The 23,648-nt window shown below is 31.9% G+C and overlaps 1 protein-coding gene across 4 annotated transcripts in view; it reads right to left on the bottom strand.

The window, feature by feature from the left end:
- Positions 1 to 260: 260 nt before the first annotated feature.
- The window catches only part of LOC124369044 (Fanconi anemia group J protein homolog), an 80,471-nt gene continuing 57,083 nt past the window's right edge, over positions 261 to 23,648 (bottom strand). For 3 of the 4 annotated variants that reach the window (XM_046826732.1, XM_046826730.1, XM_046826729.1), the window contains 7 exons: positions 23,322 to 23,516; positions 18,495 to 18,737; positions 16,887 to 17,071; positions 12,997 to 13,225; positions 6,112 to 6,227; positions 2,840 to 2,966; positions 261 to 1,414 (listed from right to left, as the gene is read on the bottom strand). In XM_046826732.1, the coding sequence (XP_046682688.1) occupies positions 1,316 to 1,414; positions 2,840 to 2,966; positions 6,112 to 6,227; positions 12,997 to 13,225; positions 16,887 to 17,071; positions 18,495 to 18,737; positions 23,322 to 23,516 (1,194 nt within the window). In that variant the 3' untranslated portion in view covers positions 261 to 1,315. Of the gene's footprint in view, positions 1,415 to 2,839; positions 2,967 to 3,885; positions 3,938 to 6,111; positions 6,228 to 12,996; positions 13,226 to 16,886; positions 17,072 to 18,494; positions 18,738 to 23,321; positions 23,517 to 23,648 lie in introns of those variants that run through there. The other variant, XM_046826731.1, reaches the window with a different exon arrangement.

The raw sequence follows: 23,648 nt of genomic DNA, 5'->3' as shown, positions 1-23,648 counted from the left end.
TGAATTGAGACTCATTGTTACAATTCTTGCATTCTTCCATTCTTATCTTTACTCACTGGAGATTTTTTCTACAAGGTTTACTCGTATTTCAATAGTAAAAACAAAAGAGGGAATGTGGAGGTATTGCAAGTTAACTTTGCCCTGAATAGGACAAAAGTATAGAAAGACTTAAAAATCTATGTTTACAACTAATCAAAGTCCTAGTTCATAAGCTCGCATGGTCTCATAACTAAGCAAAGGTTTGAAATAGAATATATACATTTTTTTATAAAAACAAGTATTTTTATTCCAAAAATAAAACAATATAGCCTTATGTATAGTATTGTTTGGTCCTTGTAAGGACCTACTTATTTTTAGTATAAAATTAATTACTTACATAAGCTTTAAAAAAGGCCTTATTTTAAACTCAAATTTTTGTTTAACAGTATATATTACAGAGAAGTTTTTTCACACAAGTAATAAAACCACAAATTTTACGGAATAGTACTATTATTTATCAGTTGGATTTTAATGTTCTATCACAACATTTCCATTAACCAAGTGTTATGCTATATTTAATACCCTTTCTAACTATTGCTACTTACTGACTTGTAGTTAAAAATGCCAAGACCCAGATACTCATATGTGGTGTGTCATTATAATTGTCCGATCAGTGTGAGAAAAACTAAGTTTATTACAAATTGTTCTAGTTCAATAACAGTATTTATTTTTTATTACAGTTGTTACAGTAATGTTCTCCACTTTAATTAGGGTATGCAAGGTCAGTAGACACTTGCCTGCCTCAACTTAGCTTGTTGATGGTTTTAAGACTATGACAGCAACTCACTCTATGACTGAAATATAAAATTATAGTGTATTTTACTAACTACAAATACAATTTTTAATTGTGTGACAGAATTCTTCTAAATAATACATGAAAGAAACTTTTGAAAGTGATGCCCACACACCTGATGCTAAGGTTGAGCATTAAGACCCTCACGAGATTTGTGATGTAGGCTAATCATCTTCCCATTCTTTGTAAAACATTACATTAACGATGTAAACAAAGCAACATGCTTCAGATCCGACCTGAGACAAAAGAATCAGCTGTTTGGCTAAACCAATTAACAAAAGCAGAAAATTTACACAATTGACATACTATAAATGATTTGACATTGAAATTATTATACATGTTAGTGCATGAGTAGATAAGACCTAAGGCATCAACCAAGAATACTTAGTTTATAAAAACAAGGAGTAAATACAGAGAAATAAAAGTACCTTTAGTTAATATTATCACAAAAAAGGTTACAACTTCCTTATGCTATAGGTAACATTATAAAAGACTAGATTTTGGTTCATTACTTTGCTGCATCCTTTTGCAAAAAGCTGTTAAGTTCTTCAAATATGTGTCCCAGCTCTGATAATTCTGCAACTACAAAAAGATCAACATTAGCATCAACATTGGCTAGTACATATATTATAAAAATGAAATAAACATTTCTTGCTATTTAAAGAAGTTTACATTAATTTACAGAATAAATTAAAAAGGAATACACCACTGAAAACTCTAAATGAAATATAAACATTTCTATACTTTTTTTGTGATTTTGAAATATATATTGGATTGCTTAAGCTTGATACACATCTCTTCCCCCTCAAATTCCTATTGTGTACGAGATAAATACAAAACTTAAAGACTATATCTGAAAACACATAATTGATGATACCTTGTAACCTTTTTTGCTAGCTTTCTATGAGCTGCCATCAAAACATCATTAGTATTTTCATTCAGTAAGCAGAGGGATATATCACAGAATCATGTGTATATCACCTCTTTGTGGAAAAGGACATCCTATTTGATATTATGTTGTGCCTCTGACATAAATTTATTGTTCCTCTATTTTAACTCAGCTAACTCTACTCTACTTTTATGTATAGTTTGAAAATATTATTAAGATGAGTATTCATAAATAAAATATATAAAAAAACCAAAATTTGTATTTTTACAAAAATTATTCTTTTCAAAACATAGGTAATTTCTTACTGTTGGGTCACAATAACACCATTTGAAATGAAATGAAATATGCCTTTATTTAAGAGGCGAAGGTAGGGCTATTTAGCCCTCTCTACCACTCAACCTCACCATTTGTGTTCTTACATTGTATATGTTAGTGTTCAAAATTATATTTACTATTAAAAATCACAGTTTATAACAATGACTTATAACTGTAACCCTGGAAAAGTACAATTTATTTTGAAATTATAGCATAATGCTTTAATCGCTATCCAAATAACCCAAAGTGCACAGAAAAACTAGTTTCAGGTTACACACACAAAACTCAGAATAAATAAAAAAGTAAGCAATAGTTTTGAATTGTATTTATACATATTTACAAACAATTTAATCAGCTGACTTAAGTATACAGCTGGGGCGTCACGGTCTACTTGACATTTTCCAATGTTCAATCACTCTTAGGTATACTAATTTTATGTTTATTGGTAAAACATAACCATACAGAAAAATAATATGCAAAGCCAATGTAATCTTCCCGTGGCGGACTTCAAATCAAATCTGACGGCCGATCAGATTGGTCTATGTCAATACAAGGGTTAAACCTTACCAGGTTTTTTTTTATTAAATACTCTGTCTTTGGTATAACTTTTTTACATTTTATACGAATGCAGAAGAAAGATAATATTTTTTCATATTGCAGGAAAACATTACTAGAAAAATAGTAAATACAATTATATTAAATATGATCATAAATAAAAAGGTACCAAAACACTCCAACACTAAGAGAACTTTGACTGCCTGTTCAAGGATTAAAGTAATTATATTCTTTTATAAATAACCAACCTGCTGCTGGATCCAATTGGGCAGATTATCCTGCACATCTCTGTTTGAGAATCTAGAGTCCAACAAAATCACAGCTCCCCAGTCATTCTTGTGCCTAATACACCTTCCAAGAGCTTGATTTAAGGCCCTGCAACATTGATAACATTTATTTACGTAATCAAAGTGAACAGAAAAATGTATATACTTTTATACAATAAAAAAAAAACACATGCATAGGTAAATCATGCAAAAATTACTTTTACAGAACTTGATCATTTGTCATAAATGATTAACTATTGCAGAAAATAATGAAATAAATAGGTACAGACGTGTTAGACAGGCAGAAGTAAAGCTCAAAATGAATATGTAGACCTAATTCGACTTAACAATAGCCCTAGATACAAAGATGAATAACTGAATGTAGATGAAAAAGAAAGAAAGAAGAAGAACTGTAGACTTTTATACACTTTTTGTCTGAAGAAGTACACATGTCTGATGTATGAAAATGTATAATTCAACCTAGTTTGGTTCATTTATTTTGTATTTCTTTTAGTATAAACAGGGTATTTGGCAAGTTTTGCAAATTAAAGTTGTTCAAAATCCTTTAAAGGGAAATACTGCAACGGTTTTTTCCTACATAGAAGAAAACTCAAAACTATTGATAGGAATGTTTAAAGGCCAGGGTCCTATTTAAAAACATCTCAGGAGACTCAGAGGTCTGTAGATTTGGTGAAGAGGAAGAGTCAGCAAAATACTGCTAACAGGACTGTCCAGTCATTTCAAGCATCTGTAGAAGTGGATAGAAAAATATTTTCCTAAGCCCTCGGGCGTGAAAGAGGCAGACCCCAGGAAGGTGATTTAATATTGTCTGCAACTTAATACCACTTATTTTAGGAGAACAACAAATGACCCCAGATTGTAATGCTATAGCCAAAACAACTGATACGACAGAAGAGGGAGGAAGAGACACAGGGAAGAGAAGAGAGGAAGAAAGAGATTAAAGAGAGAGTTTGGCAATTGAGTGTCGAATGTATAGGGTAATAACAATACTGGACATTTCCACTCACCATGTTACACTTCAATTGGAGTGACTTCAACTATTAACAGAGAATGATTTACCTGCAAATAACAGTACACAGTTTAAAGGCACTGGATTCTTATTTTCAGGTCAAAACTTATTCAGGAATGCTTTCAGCAGGATCAACACTGTTAAAGTTGCTTGGGTTTCAAGAAGTTTAGTGGAAATTGCTGGTATTTAAGACAGATACTCTGACAAATTTGGACTCAATTCCTTTTTATTTAAGTCCTGTACAGGACCTCTAAAGTTCTATTGAATTCCTAAGTGTGTGGTGTGAGTGGATATACTCAGAATTGGCAAGAAAATGGGAGTCATTACTTTATACAAAGATGAGTAAGCTTTTTCTGCACTCACCATCACAAAAGGTTCCATCTGACATTCTTTGGTCAGGTGTACACCTAAGGGGGTGGGTAAGATCATGGGTCTTGGATGTCACCTTAAAGGGTGTATTTTCACATAGTAAGTATTTTCGTATACAATGAACTTTGAAGACAAAGTAAGAGAAAATTGCATTGTAGCTGTTTAACTGCCCAAACATTTATAGGTAAGACAGGTAAATTGGACTTTGCCACTTAAATAAAGTGGGTCTGACTGACCACCTTACTTGATTTGTTATTTTTAACAAGGTTGTGATTTTCTTCAACAGGACCTAATTAGTTATTTTCTGCGATTCATGGGACTTTTGGAGCTATTATTAAGTAACTCCAACCATTTCTCACATACAGGGTGCGCAATAAACTCTTCTGCAGCTAATATGCAAAAAGTACTACACTGAAGAGGTAGAGAGAGCTTCAGGACATCAAACTCCAGCTCATCAACATCAAAACATACAACATTCAAACATTCAAATCATATAATACATTGTATATAATTTAACATTTCATCCAGCATCAAGAAAACAACAACAGACGCATACCCCTAGAAACTAATCTAAATAACAATACAAGGATAAATAGATAAATAATCTTAATAGTATAAATAAATAACAATACTTATAACAAAGCAAGATACAATTCTTTTAGGTACTTCAGAACATATTTAGATGCTTAGATACAACAGTCATATTCAGCCATAAATTAAAAAAAAAAACTTTTAATGGTTAGGAAATTTAGGACCTCATAGGTAATACCTGCTTTGAGGTTCCCTCAAAAATTAGTTAATTTCTTTTATCAGTACTTTACTTTTATAACAAATTTTTTAAGTTAGTAAAAAACAAAATATAGATTATTCCATAAATTTCCATGTTATTCGTTATTTACTCAATAAAATTTGATTTGATCCCCTTAATGTATAAAAATATGATATGCATAGCAATTCAATATAGTACAGCATAATATAGGAACAATATATGTCTCAATGTATCCTAGAATATATTAGACCCTCAATATCATCCTGCAAGAATAGCCATTTCTTAAGTTCTGTTTTAAATCTCCTACTAGCCTTAATTCTTTTCAAAGGTTCAGGTAATATGTTAAAAATCTTTGGTGCTACATAAAAGTACGTTCTCTGGAAAAAGGTTAAAAACGGTCTTGGAGTTTGCAACAGATTTGGCCTTCTTAGTCTAGATCGATAACTTCCATCATTACTGGGCAAATTTCCACTCTGCATATAAAACATAATTAACACCTTAAATACAAACAAATATCTAACTGGTAATATTTTCATGCTCAAAAAGAGAGGAAAGGATGGTTCATATCTATTTTTCCCTAAAATAATTCTTATTAGCTGCTTCTGCTGAGTGACAATCGGATAAATATTTGAATAGTACGAGCTTCCCCAACAAACAATCAAAACATCTCTGTTAAAAAGGTCTGACATAGAGCTATGTTAAATCGATTGTGAAAATCATCATTAAAAATTATATTCAAGAGAAAATCATTAGTTTTTAATTTGTGTGAAATATTACTTATTAAAATGTTTCATTAATGGTATAAATTTGTGTTAACTGCATAACTGTTGTGTGATTTAAATGATTAAATGACATAAAACAGTGCTTTGCATTAAAAATAAAACTTTGAGTATGTCAAATCATTTGTTAAACAATCGATGTAACAAATAAAGACACATTAACAATCTAATAATAGTATGTAGGTACTTATATTAAAATTATATAATTTAAAATTATTACATTATATTAAAATGCAGCTAGAACTTAAAGCTAAAAGTTGAAGCATAACACTTCTAATGGTCTAAATAATATGAATGGACTAAATACCTGTATGCCTGGATTTTATACCACCGATTTCCATTAATCAAACTTTTATTCTCATCATTGAATTTTATTTTTAGACTTGTTTCATTTACAAATCTATTTTGGTACGGTATTCCCACCTGGAAAAAAAAAAGTAATAAATAGCTTATATAACAATATCTTGAGTTTACATAATTTTCAAATTACTTTTAAAATGATTTTTAGTTTATTAAACACTTAGATACTAATTAAAAAACCAACTGCTTGAAATGAAAAACAAATATATGACTTCCCATTTTAGAGACAGTGCTCAAACGCCTTAAATGTTAAAGGCTACTATAACCCATACATTTACTCAATTACTTTGTGTATTTAGTAATTATGTAATAATCATACGTATCTATATTTGTCAGATTTATGTGCTCTTTTGTGTGACTAATTTATTGAATGTACATACAGTTATTTGTACATAGGTTCCATGTAATTATTTATCTTTAATTTTATTTAACATGTATACGTATATGTATGGTGATATAAAATCGGTAAATATTCTGTTGTGTGCAGTAACAAAATATTTATATGTATAATGTGGCAAAGTATGTAGTTGAAAGCTGCATAATGGAATGATGAATTCAAAGAAATTCAAACAAAATATTAGATCCAATTTTGATATATTATAAGATATCTAAATATTTTAAATTTAAATACAACATTTTCTCAAAATATTAACTGATTTATGTTAATATAAAATTTAAGGCTATTCTACTTTTCAACATTTTAGTAATACAAATACCTCTGTGGTTATAACATATTGAAACCCCTGTTGTTATCAGATTGCTGATGAGTCGGGACCTCTTATCCTCTTATCTCTCTTATCTTCCTTCCAGCCTTATCTGATTGCAAGATTTTACCTATCCAGCTGAGGTTATTACCTGCCATTCTAGTTTTCTTTTATTTGTGCCGCTTACTATTTGTATTATTTAAAAATGTCAGAAAAGTGTGATACAAATTTTGTTGCTTCTGATGTTGTGGCAAAGTGTGTTGAGTGTAAGCGCTGCTTTCACCACGCGTATTAACGTGCCGGTTCGACGCAAACTTTTACGGAGGGCAAGCATAGGTCCCATACATGGAAGTGTGACAAATGTGTGGAGGAAACTGCCTCGGTTTCATCGGTTTGTAGCAACAAGGATGCCGATATAAAAAAAGTCATTACAGAACTTCTTCAGTCTTTCAAAAAAGACGTCAACAAGAAGACAGACAAAAAAATCAACACGGTTTTAGAATTTGTCAATTGTTTATCGGTAGAGGTTAAAAAAATTACAGTCCAGGGTGTTCAAGTTGCAAAATTCTCAGCAGAAGTTGGAAGCCTGTTGCAATGAGTTAGAACAAATAAACAGCAAGCTAAATGGGGAGGTGCACAATTTAAACAATCAGCTACAAGACATCGAGCAGCATTCACGCTCGGCCAACACCAAGATCGTCAGACTGCCAAGTACACATGGAGGAGATATATACTTTTGTCTTCTCGCATCATCAATATCCCCTTCAGAAAAGAGGATTTCTCTATCGCTCACCAGCTGCGTCTCTTATCAAAAATGCAGATCCATCCGTCAATAATCGCGCAGCACCAGGAAGGTGAGAGAAGAATGGTTGACGGCTGCAAGAGACAGGAAGAACATCAACGCCTCTGATATCGTCCCAGCGCTGATCAACAGTCCGGTGTTTATTAATGAGCACTTTACCGCATAACAAGACGATTCTCAGGCGAGCACGGAGACTCCAGCGAGAGAAGATCAGTTTCGCTGGGTTCTTCAACGGAAAGATTCTTGTCAAGGTGTCTGAGGGTGCTGAGACTAAGAGAATTACTTCTCTCGCCGACCTCGACAAGTTTGACCAGTAAATAACTCTATTCCGCACAAGGTACACATTTTAGTTATGTTATTGTATTTTTGTTAATGTTAATTTAAATACCTGGCATACACAATTTTTATTCTATTTGTTTCTATTAACTTAGAGAAAGTTTTTTATCTTTTACAAGAATTAATCGTTTTATTTTGATAAGAATACATATCTGTATAAAAAAGAGTATATTTTATATTATTATTCTTTCATCAATAGTTTAAATAGTTTATTTCAGTCTTTTTAACCATGTGTTTATATTATGTTGTGTCCATTGTTTAGTTTATATTCGCAAATTCTTAGTTTTATTAATTTATGTCAATTGTATTTGATTTGTGTTAAAATATTTGAGTAAATAGCATATAAATAGAATTTTGTTAATTTAAATTAATTTCTTCCTTCAAATTAAATTAATCTCAAACAAAAAGTATAATTAACTTATTAATAATTAATGAATGTTTATATTTATATTTTGTTTGCATTTCATCTTATTTTATGTAATAAGTAAATACTAGTACGAATGCTATCAGTTCGGTTGATGTAAATTTACCATCCAATAATATATATTTTTCAGATCTTACTTATTGTGACTATTTTTTCATAACATTTAACAACTTTATTTATAGCTTTAATTAAGTATATACCTAATGGACTATTTTTTAATATCATATGTAAAACATTCAAGTTCTTAGTCCAATTAAATTTATCTTTATGTACTACGGCTAAACCATACAATCCTATATTTACAACCATAACAGTATATAGACTGATATTAGATGTATTATATTCCAGGACTAATGTTATAGAAAACTTGTTTTTTTAAATGTATTGATGATTACCTCGTTCTTTATTTCATTGTTATATTTAACTGTAAAGGATGATGTGTGCTCAGCTGGGGAGTAGTCTGTGTCGGGGGTCCTCAATTTATTTAAGAGAATCTCGTAAGGAGTTCCATAATCTACACGCAGTGATGGTGAAGGACCGGTTATAGGTTGTGGTTCTGAGTATTGGAATTCTGAGACTTAGTGTTTTTCTTGTGCCACTCCCTGCCAAAAACTGAATGTTTTCAGATAAATATTTTGGTGAATTTGTATTAATAATAGATTTCAACAATGACAATATGAATCAATCTTGAATTGGCTAATTTTAGAATTGATGACTGAATAAAATATAAAAGTGGTTGAAATAAATCACACAAGCAGAGGGAGTATAAAAAAGATTAGATCAGTACCTAAATTTGTCTCACGTGGAGTTCCACAGAGATCAGTATTGGGTCCAGTTTTATTCATGACTTTCCTAACTATATACAAGACTACAGTAAAGGACTTATGTATGCTGATGACACAGTTTTATTACTAGGAGAAAAATTACCAAAAGATCTCGAAGTAAACGTATTTATAGCACTCAACATGGCCATTCAATATTGCCATAGAAATGAATTGGTTGTCAATGAAAGAAAAACAAAACAGTTAGTACTAGGAAAATACAAAGAGGATACAGGGAGGCTGACTGAATTAGAAGAAGTCACTTCCACTAAATACTTAAGACCTCTAGACGATGACCTCTCATGGACTCCACACATTGATTCTGTGTGCAAAAAAATCAACACAGCACTGTATGTAATACGGCGAGTGAAAAGCATAGGTGACTTGGTTACAGCAAAAGTTGCCTACTATGCGCTGCTTGAGACACACCTCCGATATGGAATCATCATATGGGGAGGCACCACAGCAGGAAACATACAAAGGTTACTGGTGCTGCAAAATCGAGCTATAAGAATTCTGGGAAGTCTTCAATACAGGGAAACATGCAGGGATTCCTTCAAACAACTTAGAATACTAACTGTTGTAAATTTATACATCCTAGAAGCTGTGATGTATGTTCACATCAAAGCACCAGAGGCAGATAGGATCTATGCACAAATGCGTCAATATAACACAAGACATGCATCTGATTACATCTGATTTGACTTTGACTTATGGCGTAACATGATCCCTTCAACGTAAATCAAACAGAAAGCGAATGCAGTAATTTTGTGCTCTTTGCAGTTTAGTGCTAAGGGCTACAGTCATGTCATTGATTACAATTGCAGTAGTTAAAGTAGGGAAACACAAGTGATTTGATCAACAGAAGTTTAATGTGAAATGGTAGAAGTTCTTGCATTCGTGTCAGTGTGTGCACAGTAGTGAACACTCTGTTACAGGTGTACACCATTGCATCGGTCCATCTAAGGGTGTTGATTATGATTTGTCCGAGACTATTCACCCTTTCAATGTATGGTAAGTTTTACATCTACAGTTATTTTCAGCATATTTTATAGGTAAATGGAGTTGGCAAGTCATTGATAACAGACAATCATGGGTTGCGTTTTGTCCGGGTTATTTATAGAACACCTCAATGGTTTGGGTTAAATTTATATGATTACTAGCAGTTACCCACGCCTTCCCACACAATTCCATATGGAACAACTGGGACATAGGAGCCATATTTCTTTTGAATGTCTTTATTACTTTCCTGAGATAAATGATAGTCACTGAAAAATATTCCTAGCTCATGAATCATTTAAGGTTTAAATTTAAAACAAGTCTTTATAAGCACCTGTGAAATAACTCGAATTTCTCTACAATATTCTATTACTTTTTTGTGGACACAATTGAACTATATTAGCCCAGCATGGACAGGAATCATAAAGTCGAAGTCATTACCTTTCAGTTAACGCACATACGATGAAATAAATGATGGCGCTCAATGTAATTTTGAAACAAAAGTAGGTATATTTTAGGTACATATTATTACAGTGCTCATGGTTAAGAGCTTCAGATGTTAAGTGAAATTGCGTATGGTTTTTATTTTAGGCTTTGCACGTGTATGAGCACTTCTGGATCAAATTAATTATATTTCCAATACCATGATTGAGCTTGCTTTGTTGTCCCCATCAAGAAAATATGTACACACTAAGTTCTGAGAACCATACTTCGCTCAAAAAACAACTAAGGTGGGTTTTATAACATTCTTTATATTTGTAGCGTAAGATATCTGCATTACTCTACTGATCAAGTATGGGCATAGTTTATATTAGCTAAATTTTACTGTTAAAGGTGTATTTTTACTTAAAATTTGAATTGTATTATCTGGATGGTAAAGTCTGTGCTCAACAGTGATTGCAGGAACAGTTTAAATAAATTGTGTTGTTACTTTAAAGCTTGCTCTAAGTTTTCAAACTATAAATGTAAAGAAATTTAAAATGGTAATTAAATAACGTATACATATAATTATTTTGTGAAACTATATATGTTTACAAAGAACAACGGTTTAAATTTTAACAGGCTTTTTCACTTAATAACATATGTTTGCTGCAATGCATTTCTTATGGATATTTCCGCAACTTTTAGCTGCGCAAGTGGGGCAGAATCCTGTGAACTTTTGTGATATTTTAATACTTATTATCCTATTTACAATGAGGACGAGTCCAAAAACACAAAAATCATAAAAATTGGTCCAACCGTTCTCGAGTTATAAATGGTGTAACTAACACGTTAAAGGAATACACTAGTTGTTATTACACTGTTTTTATATATTGTAATTTATTCACTAACAGGTATTTATGAAGGGTTTCACAAGTATGCTGCTTCTATAATACAAGGTTATAGCGCTTTTTTTTGTGCAAAACTTTCTGGACCTTTACAAAGTTGAATACACTGAATAAAATGCCTAAGTTGTCTATGAGAAAACAGGGGATTTTGCTCCAAAGCTCTAAATACAAGTTTTAAGTAAAAGAATGCATACCATCATACAAGATGGTAGAATTCTATACACAGAATTGAAATAAGGATTCAGGTTGAAAGGACACAAACATATTTCACTGTTGAATTATTGCACAGTTAAACATTGGTACACATTGGAAAGTTACACACATGAGGCTATAGGATACACAAACAGATAACATTACACTGAGTATAGACATTTTCAGGAAATAACAAAAGCAATAAACACTGAACACGCAATCCCAAGAAAACACTAAAAATTGGTTGACTGGAAATTAATGTTGAGAAAATATTTATTCATCAATTCAGAATTCTTTCATAACCTCCAAACATATTCAGCATACAAATTTCTATGTGGTAACAGAATGGTCAGCAACTAGCTGCACGGCAATGTGTCAACATTGTAAAGGGGTAAAACAATTTCCTCATGAATGAAAAGTTCCTATACCATACCTGATGGAGCACTTTATATTACTGGATTCCTTGATACATTATAACTTTTAATGCATCATGTGTAGTACATATAAGATTTCCTTCATTTAAATAAATTTCCAACCAACGTAAATATGATATTGAAATTGCTAATCAAAAGTGAATTTATTAAGTCCTTCCTTGCAGTGATTACTGAATAGTTTTGGTTTTATAATGCCTACATGTGCCATTGTATAGTAAGATTTTTTTGAAAAGATTTAAGATGGAGCAACAAACCATGGTAAAAGGTTACTGGACATGAAAATCTAATTTAACACATATCCAATGACCCGCTACTTCCTCATGGCCCACAAGGAGTCAGAAGAAATCTTAAATGTAAGCATAAGCTGGTGTGTAAATCAAATAAAAGGTCTATTAGTACAGTACAATGCTGAAAACTCAAGCTCAAATAGATAACTAAGCCAGACAAGGGTCTATGTCAATCTGAAGCTGCTATGGTTAAAATTAATTAATCATATTTTAATGTTGTTGACATGTATGACAAAATTCAACTTGTAATAAGATTCATTATAGCAAACAAATGTGACAATAATAATGATCTGAAGTATTAACAAAAAGTTATACTAAGGTCAGTTTATTTAAAAATTACTATATACTTTAGTAAACACTTTTTTTAGCTTTTAGGATATCAAATTTAAATATGTTTTTAATTAATTTTGAAATGTTCCCAAAAAACATTAACCTCTCTTAAGAAATATTTGAATACAGTTTAAAATATAAACAAATAAAAATTAGTATTATTTTGAAACTTTACCGCTATAACAATTCGTGCACTGTCATCACTGAAGTCTATTCCTTCAGCTATTTTTCCACGGAAAACCCCAAACATAATTGCACCAACTTCTTCATTAGGAAATTCAGTGGAAATTTTTATTCTTGCATTGAAGTCATCCATTACAGAGTTCATATCTTGTTTTCTTCTGGGCTCCCAAAATATTTCTTTTACTTCACTTAATTCTTCCAAGAGTCCAGTTGACGTCCATCTTGAAAATAATCAATGTATTAGAAACAATTTTATGAATGATATACATTTAATATTTAATCCATATATACAGGGTGTTCAGAAATTTCTAAACCTATATTCACCAGATGATTTTTTTTTATGTCCAAACTAATAAGTAATGTTATATCATGTAAACAATGAATGCCGTGTTAACTGGGCCACAGTTTTAAGCCATTGATTTTGCCAATAGAATCACTCCCTTTGAACTGGCAGTTTTTTGTAGTTGTTATTTTTACTAAGAATCCACTTATAACGTTCAACAAGAACTGGACAGCGGTAATGCTTCACCAACTCTCAACTCATGACTCAAACTGATTTTACACAGCATGTTTATTCAGTCTTAGCCTATTATAGTGCTATATCCTATTAATTGTTCCACAACCATCCACTGAGTTGACTTTTAAAAAACAGTTCCAGAATAAATCACTAATCCGTTTAGCCCTATACATTTTTAAACTTCAAATAAATACTGGAATTGATCCCCAGAATCAATGTCTAGAGATGCCAGTGTGGTACCGGTTAGAATTTTGTTGTGGATCACTAGATATCACTCCTGGAGAGGGGAGTTTGGCTATGCAGATATAGTTCAGTTGCTATAGTTAACCTATAGAGTGCTTTTCACGTGTTTGTATGTTAACGTTAATATTGTCCATTTAAAAAATGTAATTTAATGAGCAAACATGAAATTATTATACATTGCTAAAGGAATATGCGGATGCTGAGGTTATCAAACAAAATGTGACAGAAACATTGAAAGACATTTCATAATATGAGTTCTAAAAGTGTTTTGAAAGATTGTAAGATCATTGAGAAGTGTATTTGTACAGGAGAGTATTTTGAAGGAATTGGTTAACAAAGTTTTTTATTTTTTTCCAATAAATATATTTAAACTGATTTCAGAAACGTTTTCACTTTACCTCATAGAGGGATTTAAATAATTGGTTTATCCCTTAATAATAGTAATAATCAAAGAAAAATAATCAAATTTATAAAACTTTATTGTAAGTTTTTTGTGATCAAAGTACAGTTAAACATGTCATATCTTAAAATTAAAATTTTAAAATGTGTTGTAATTCACTAGGGGTATTAATTGTCATATCTAGCCTAATTTGGTGATGGGGTACGCTGGCTGGCTATCATTAGAGCCGGATATGGAATTGTGGTATGAAGAATGTTAAGTTACTTGTATAACAAATGCACTACTGTTGTTATTGTTTACTTTTTGAAGGTAGTATTTGTATTTATGAAAATTTTTAATACTGCACTGGAACTTTTTCCATGAAGTTTTATAAATTTATAATACAAAAAAGTGTATTCTATTTCACTTTAAAATTAAACTAAGATGCAAGATAGTTTTAATTTTTGTGGTTACGTATGCACAATAGAATACAATTCATACAGGTATAACTTGAAATTTATTTTAGAAAAATTAAACATTCAGCAATGTAGAATATTTAAAATTCTGACTTAATCTTAATGAAATAGTATATAGCAACTATCGCACCACTGCATGTCTAATTGTATATTAAAAACTTGCACAACAGCACTGATACCAAAATTTCACAAAAGTCATTTTTAGAAATAGCATGAACAAGATCTTTGTAAGAGAAAACTAAGTCCCATCCCTCTCTACACCCTCTCCCGCCCCCACTACACCAGTGTAGAAGAAACTGATCAGCTTCACAGCTTGCCCTAATGGCAATTCTTGCTCATAACACAATTACTAAAGTTTTATTGTTTATCACTAGGCCGGGTAGTGCAGGGCTGGATGTAGCAGGTTGTATTGTATGAATTTAACCTTGTAGATTAGATTGCAAATACACTCTTAATTAGTTAATTATAATGACAACAAAATAAATGGAAAACGATTAAGTAAAAATTATACATATTCCTTATTGACACACCACAACAATCAGTGAAAGCATTGGAGAATAAAACGCAATTTTGTTTTCAAATTGTAGTGTCATTTAAAGAATCATCGAATATCAAACTACTATTTATATTGTTTTTAAGACAATATCAATTTAACTGTTCTTGAATTGGTTATTTTTTTTCTTAGCCCAATACAAGAATCAAGAATCAAGAATCATTTTATTGTCGTCCCACATTACAATGCCATGACAAAGTCAAAGAAATTAGATAATACTAGAATACTAGGTTTAGCACTTATGGTCATAAGTACATGTCAGAAAACATAAAAAACTAAATTAAAATACAATGTCAATACTGCCTGATAACATCTCATCAACAGAATAAAAAGCTACTGTTATTATGCAATGCAGAATAAAAATACATGTTAGGCAATGACAATTGCACTTTATTTTCCATGTTCCATTTAAATAATACACATTTAGAACAACATTTTTTTAATCAGAATATAAAGAGAAACTGAAGATGACTGTGTTAAATTGAGCAATCAGATCAGCCCAATACTGAAGTATACTGTTTATATGGAACTCGTCTAATTTTCAGATTGGGCAGTATGAACCTAATCAACTTAGATCAAATTTACTTCAATTTCAGTTTTGCAGGTTTTGGGGAAAGATGCCTTAAGTTAATTAAGACCAATATCATTAAGCTTTTCATAGTTAATGGCACAATACACTACATAAATTAAAAACGGATAACATAGACTTTGCTCCTTACTAAAATGTTTGCATAGTTTCAGAATATTGACCAAACAATATGGTGCATTCATAAACTGCCAATACCTTATTTGATTATAGCCAACTATTAATCAATTACTGTATGAGAAACGTAAGTGGCTGCTTACAGTATAAATCAACACATTATATGCCACATTTTGGGGATGTACTTTGATATCAACTTCGTTTTCCAACTTTCTTTGTACTTGACCTTTTAGACCAGTGAGGAATGGAATAAAGACTAATTTGTTCCCTGTTACATACATATGGCATATACACTTCAGCCTTTTATTCAGACTATATTGTTAACGGGTTACTGAATTTTTCTTCTACTTTGAGTGCTGGTATATTTACAGGCTACAAATGCAATATCAGGTGTACATATAGGACGAAAACCACAAGACCTATAATATAGCACTTACAAATAGACCTGAAAAAATCAGTGTCAACAAAAAAATAGAATTTGTTTACACAAATACTATTGTATTTGGAAGTAGGACTCTTTCAGTTCCAAAAATTCATGCCCAAGTTATTTGAAGAATTTTTACTGTTTCACTTATGTAGACTTCCTATCATATAGCTAATAGGGGAGTAAAGTTTACTGCATACACATGTTATGTGTGTTTTTTTATGAAGAAAATCTGATACTTTGTGTATTTATGATATTTGTTGTTTCATACACATCTCTGGAGCAATGCATTTGTGTTGTACGGTTGAAATATTTTACTACTACATGCACATATTGACTTGCATGAACAATAACAAACTCTTGTCTTATATTAAATACTGTCTACATATGTTTAATAATAATGTTTTAATGCTAATAAGGTTCTTTAATTACTGAAATTGATTTTATTCTTCTAATCAAAACATTACAACTTCAATCAACTAACATAATTAAGAGCAGTCTTTTATGCTTTTGTAATTATTATTAAATATTAAAATTGGATTCAAACACAAGATTTTAAGTAAAATAGAAAAGCAGATAAATCTAACCTTTGTTGTAGTCTGTCCATTAAAGAGTAAGATGTGAAAAAACATAAAACACCATGGGGAACAACTTTTGAAGTTTCCAGGATAGTCCTCCCTAACTCATCTTGGTAATCATACCTGTTTACATTCTCAAATACACCTTTCAGATCAACTCTTTGTGGACCAGAAGACACAGTTGAAGCAAATAACTGAAACAATACAACCAATTAATTACACTCCACAAAAACAAAGAAAGATTCTGATATGTTAAAGCTCTACATAACTATACTTAGTATTCTTTGTATTGAAGTATTCTTTGCCCACGTTCACTGAACTAAAACTAACATTTTTTAATTACAATATAAAATTAACCCTTTCTGTGCCAATGACCGATTTTAATAAACGTTTTAATATGTGCAAACAGTGTCAGATTTGACTAAATATTTGATAATGGGAGAATATAAAGTCTTCCAATACATATTTAAGATTTCGATTTACATAATTTTGTTCATAAAGAAACAAGTCATTGTTTATTTATCATTTGGTACAAAACAGAGTATGGTTCAAAGATTAAATTAACATCAAACTATGATCACATCATGCACTCACTGATGAACAAGGCAGCTGTTTTGGGGCTTCATTTGTCATGATATTTTTATTTGCAGATGGTTTGTTTAGTATATTTATTTAATTATGCTTCAGCTTATTATTTTATATTGCTCAACATCATTCTTGAGAAAAAAACACAATAAGGAGTGTTGTTTATAACAATAATCTTGATGACAGGGAAGACGAAAAAGTTAATATTGTTTACAATTATACATTGTAAGCTGACAATAGCTTTAACCCATTCTGTGATACATAAATTATAAATACATTTTAGGTGTTTCCATGTGTTTCCTTTGTGATTTTAAGAATTTGGGAAGTTTTACATTTATAAAGTACTTGATGTGCTTCCAACTAAACTTGAAGCTTCATTAAAAGGGTTATGTTTCCAAACAGTTATAATAAATAAAAAAAACAAATATATACAGGTACTTTTTTTACTTCAGTGATATATTACATCATAATAGCTTAATACGTACAAATAAGTACTCATCACTTGAAAGTATAATGATGTGGTGCATCATAGTTCTTGCCATATGGCTATAAATTTGATAAGAAATGCTACTTGGAGGTAATGCGTTGTTTGTGTGAAAAAAATATGAGGAAAACAACCAGAAGCGTGAAAAAACTAGTTGGGTAAAATTCATTACGCTAATGTTTTTACTCATAACTTACTTGTTTCATAATTTTTTTGGCAATTAACATAATTATGTTGCCTCAGTCATCATATTCGCCAATATGACCCCTGCAACTTCTTTTTTGCCATTATTGATCAGATAAATCATAATCATTGAAGAAGCAATACCAAAAAATGAGTTCTAAGATTGAAAATAGTGCTTGCACAAATTCAATACATCTATGGGTGATTGCTTTGAAGGGGACAAAATTAAAATTGATAAGTAGATAAATATTCTTAACAAATAACAAAAATTACCATAATTTTAATTGGTACATTAAAAGCCATTGTACAGTATTTATTTATTTGATTTTTAAAATTTGAACATGTGGATATAAGAAATTACTTACATTTTGCCCTGGTACCACATGTCTTCCCTTGACAACCCAGGGGAACTTGACTGCCAGTTCAGCTTGAAAGGAGTCGAGAGGTGACAGGGTACCAGATGCTAGCACTATAGTTCTCGCTCCCAAAAGTTCGCTGAACACTATATTCGGACTTAGGCACAACAAGTGAAGGGAGTACTTCCATACCCTCTCCTCCTCCCTCCCTGACTGTCCTCTCCTCCCGCTGGGCTTTGTGAACCATTCATTCTGGATAACAGACTTGTGCCACATTATAGGATATCATACAGGCTTTTACCCTTATGATTAGCTATACAATCCCTCTAAAATCTATTATCAATTTGTACATGGAATACTGATAACAATAATCTCGAGAATATACTGCAAGAAAAATATAAAGATACATTATTATTAACTGTAAACAAAATTGTAGTTATTTTTTATAATTAAAATCAAAAATTGTTTATTTCATAGAAGAAAATATATGTAAGATTGATTATTAGCTTTTGCTATTAGGTATTTACTGAAATGTACCTCCCACATAAATATAGCTTGTGGGTGACAAGTGTTACTATCAATTGCATTGTAATTGTTACATGAATTTATAAGACTGCTGCCACATTAAAAAAAGAGGAATGAATGAATGTAAAACGATTGAATAAAGACCGTAATATAGAGGACAGTTATAATCTGTACTAACAGTTGTAAGCTAAGGTGCCAAGAACGTCTGGAAATCAGTTGATAATAAATGAGATAATCTGTTATCTATTACTTAATATTTATTCTATTATGTTTGATTATGAAAGCATGGTGTTTGAGGATAGTAAAATTAAGTACTTATTTATAAAGATAAAAAGTAAACTATTAAAAAAATTCTTAAAATAGCTCATTTCTGTGTTTGAATTTTAATTGTGTAATTAATTATTATTGTAAGTCATAGATAAAATGTGGCTTAAATGCCCTGGCTATATAAGTTTAGATAAATGAATAAAAAACCTCTCTTTCTCTAACCCTGCACTCAGGCTCAATTAAAATGCTTACAAACAAATGAACGAACGCAAATGCACATGTGCACACACACGTCATATGTAGCTATAGCACGCAGTGATCTTCAAGTAATCAAACCCGAAGATGAGGTCCACCATACGGAGTGGTTATTTAACAGAAATGTTCGACACTTTTATTAACTTTGTCCAGGGAACATGCAGATCTACTCAAAATTGTATAAATAAATTTTGTTCTAGTACATAATTTCTTATCTCTATGAGGTCTGGTATGTAAAGAACAGTGTGCACCACGCAGTGATCGATTACAGACCTAGTTGGCTACATTCATATTGAGATCCTGCGGTACGAGGTTGCTAAATTGCTTATCACAATATTGCCCTCACTCCCTGCCTATCCAAGGCCGTAAATCTTGAATGCAAATGGATGTATTCTTGCCCTGATACACATGTATTAACAATGCACAGTTAAACTGGGAACAATGTTACTTTCATTGTTAAGCTTGAGAATTACTACCTCAAAGTATATTACAGTTAATTTGGTATACAACAATGGCAAAGATTTTATATTATGAAGACGTAAATATGGATGGTTTCAACACAAAATAAAGTTAGCATTTTGATAAATTAAAATATAAAAGTTAATTGTTAACAATTATTGCAAAGGTATGTGTAAATAGAACTATTAGATTTTTTCGCTATTTCACATTTAATAATTAATTGTGTTGCAGACAATTATTTACAGTTTACAGGTATTAGCTAAAAAGTGCAAATTAGCTGCATAAACAAACTGTAACTTTGTGGTTTTTTAGTGGTACAAATTTCTTCTAAATAATCTTTGTTAGGTCTTTCAAACCAATAACAAAATCCTTGAATTTTGGAATATTTATACTATGAAAAAATATGTAACAAGTATAACCATTTATATAAATAGAGGACATTTTCATAGTTCAGTTAAAATTAAAATTTAGTACGAAATGTGGAACACATTAGAATAAAAGTGTTTGTATACAACAATAATTAAACACACTCCTGACACAAAAGTAATTTTAAGTTTGTCCTTCAGTTTTTTTGGCTGCCTTCTTACTCTTAAAATAGTAGAGGAATAGGTTCTATGAAGTCTTGAAAAACAAATTCCCACGTTAACTGCAGTCCTCATCTTATACTGATTTGTCACTTGATCAAAAGGTTCCTCTGAATGCTTAAAGATAGCTTTTTGTTTTGTCACTAAAGATTGCATTGTTGTTTTACACGTAACAATTGTTGTTTAATGTGCAGTCCGCTCTCAAAGACAGATGCATATACACACAAAACACTGCTATTCTCAACTCTAATATTAAAAAATTTACCAAGGTGGTAAAATGCAAATATCATTTTCCTTAACTTTTTTGTTTATATTTTAATGATGACTAGGATGGTTTGAAATTGTTCAAATATTTTAAGTTAAAAATATTTTTATTTATTAATCTGCAGCAATTAAATGGCTTCCAGAATATAACAAAAACTTTTTGTATATATTCTGGAACCCCATATTCAGGGTTGCTACAGGAGTCCAATAATGAAATTCCCTGACTTTTCCCTGATTTCCAGACCAAATTTTTCATTTTTCCCTGACTTTTTTCGACGCAATCCCCAGGGTTTTTGGCAATTAATGGGTGGAAAAAAGCGGTGATGAGGCTAACAGGGTGGCAAATATAAAAAAGCAAAAAATAAAGTGAACACAGTTTAATACGTACAAAAAGATTGACTTAAATGATCTTTTACAATACAGCGGCAGTAAGTTTATTTGTGTAAAGGGATTTTATATTTTTCCCTGACCAACATCGAAATTCCCTGACTTTTCCCTGACTTGAGACCGGATTCCCTGACTTTTCCCTGATTTCCAGTCCTGTTTTTTTTCCCTGACTTTTCCCTGACTTCCCTGATTTCCCTGACCTGTAGCATCCCTGATATTATAGTCTATAAAATTAAAGTAGAATGAAGGTGATAAAATATAGCTATTTCTTTGAATCTCTGCAAATCTCTCTACAATCTTTTGTCTCTAGTGAGTGGTATTCTTTAACTACCTTTTATATTATCATACACAAGGTTTTTTGGGGGGGAGAAGGTTAAAATACTTTTTCACACAATGAGAGGCTCATCGTCCCCTCAATAGTGGTGGACTCCACAAGCTGTTTAGCACATTACTTCGGGCTAGCCCTGTGAAGTTATGCCACTAGGGCTTTCCTCATCAGGGGGAATTAGACAGTTAAGGCCTCCTGGCTGATGGTTCTCTGTCATAGAGTTGCAGCCTTTATCACCGCTAATGAGCTCAAACATTTGAGAAGATGCCCCTCCTCCTCCTTCTCCCCAGCAAGAGCAATGACAGCCTCGTAGGGCGTTGGTTTTGCTGACGCCCACTCATGGGGAGGGGGCCTGAAGCCGTGGATTGTGCGGTTACCGAGGAGGGCGGTGTTTCGCCAATACTCAGCGTCTGGTTGGTGTTGACCGGCGATATCGACAACCGGGACCTGCATTCGAAGGGATTTACAATCTCTTCAGCATTCCCGAGTTGACTGGGAGGAGGCGGAGTTGAGAGCTCCTCCCGTGAGGAAGTGTTTGGGGTTAGGGAACCCCGGGATGGTTCTTGCACCTTTTTTATTAAGTAAGCGTCCATAATGTCTGGCTTAGCCCCCACGACTATGCGATTCTTCCTCTTGCACTGTACCCAAATGTGAAAGTCAGAACAGTCAGCCGCAAACGCAACTTAATCTGCATCGAACTGCCTCCAAAACACAGCCAGTCCCGATGAGCAGTGGCCTCGGTAAAGCTCCCCCAAGATCGTAGCATGGCCCTTTACCAGTTGCCAAACAGCACTACTACGACTAAGAGGATTTTTGCGGCAGAAAGGGCAGCCAGGTCATTGCTGGCTAAGCTCACCCGGGTTCCTGTACTATCCAGCAAGCTGGGAAGTGCAAGAAAAACTCAGTTTTTAAGTTGTACCCTCTGCCACACAAAGGTGTTCAAGGTCACGGAGGTTGAATACCACAGAGCTATGCCCGCAAGTAACCGGAACAGTTTTGTGTAGAACGCCAGGCTATTGCGCTATAGTCAGAATATGGAACTTTGAAAAGGATACGCGTGAAACAGACAGGTGCGCTCCGTCCTTTCAGTTGCTTCTTAAGACAAGTTGGAATACTGCTGTCTATTCTAACATGAAGCCGCCCGGGGAACACAGAAGGTTAAACAATTAACAGAAATTGGATTGATGGTAATTTTAATGAAATCATACTGAAATTCGAGAATCAAATTTTTAAGATGTGGAACAGGATTTGAGATTTGAAAATTCTGTATTGACCAAAAGTGTAGTATTTTTACACAATAACGCCCGACCATATTCTGGCCAGTAAATACAATAATTTTAACTATTTTAGAATAAATGTTTAAATCGGTGTTGTGAGCATGTAGAAAATAGCAGAAATACAGTGTTGGAATATAAATACTAAATGTCCCATATATATATATATATATATATATATATATATATATATATATATATATAAACTATAAATATTCTAGTTTTGATTTCATTGTAAGCTAATGGAATTTACTTTCTAGTAAACTGTTTTGCAATATTTGGCATAGTTTTTTTCTGTCCTATTTATTAAATTTAAAAATAAAACATTTGAAGTATGTTTAATATTAATTTACAAGAATTGCATTGATCAAGAAATCAGAACAAAAATGCAATTTATAAACTCACATTTTGAACAAAACTGATTAAATAACCAAAACATACTATCGTGTTACTTAATTTTACTCTATCTATTAATTATTTATAATTATTTTACCTTTTTTTGCTCCTTTCGTTCATTGCTCCCTACTTCTCGGTTCAGGTAAGCTTTATACTTGCTAATGTTCTTGGGATTATACAGATAATTTAGTACCACCACAATGTCATCACATAGTAGTTTAATTTTTCCACTAATTCCGTAATTCAAATCAGGTTGTTCAGCCTTAGTAGTTTCTATTTTCTCCAAATTATCCTGTTCATGAAAACAAAAATCAAATCATTACAATCAAATTGTAAAAACATTTAAAAAAAAACTACTCGTTTTTATGATCAGAACATGTTTCGTACATATATATTTTTCTCCATAGGCATAAGTAGGGGCGAT

The sequence above is a fragment of the Homalodisca vitripennis genome, chromosome X (assembly GCF_021130785.1).
Source record: "Homalodisca vitripennis isolate AUS2020 chromosome X, UT_GWSS_2.1, whole genome shotgun sequence".
In the NCBI taxonomy this organism is placed as follows: Eukaryota; Metazoa; Arthropoda; class Insecta; order Hemiptera; family Cicadellidae; genus Homalodisca; species Homalodisca vitripennis.
Note: the sequence above shows the minus strand (reverse complement) of the source record. Positions and strands in the feature narration are given on the sequence as shown.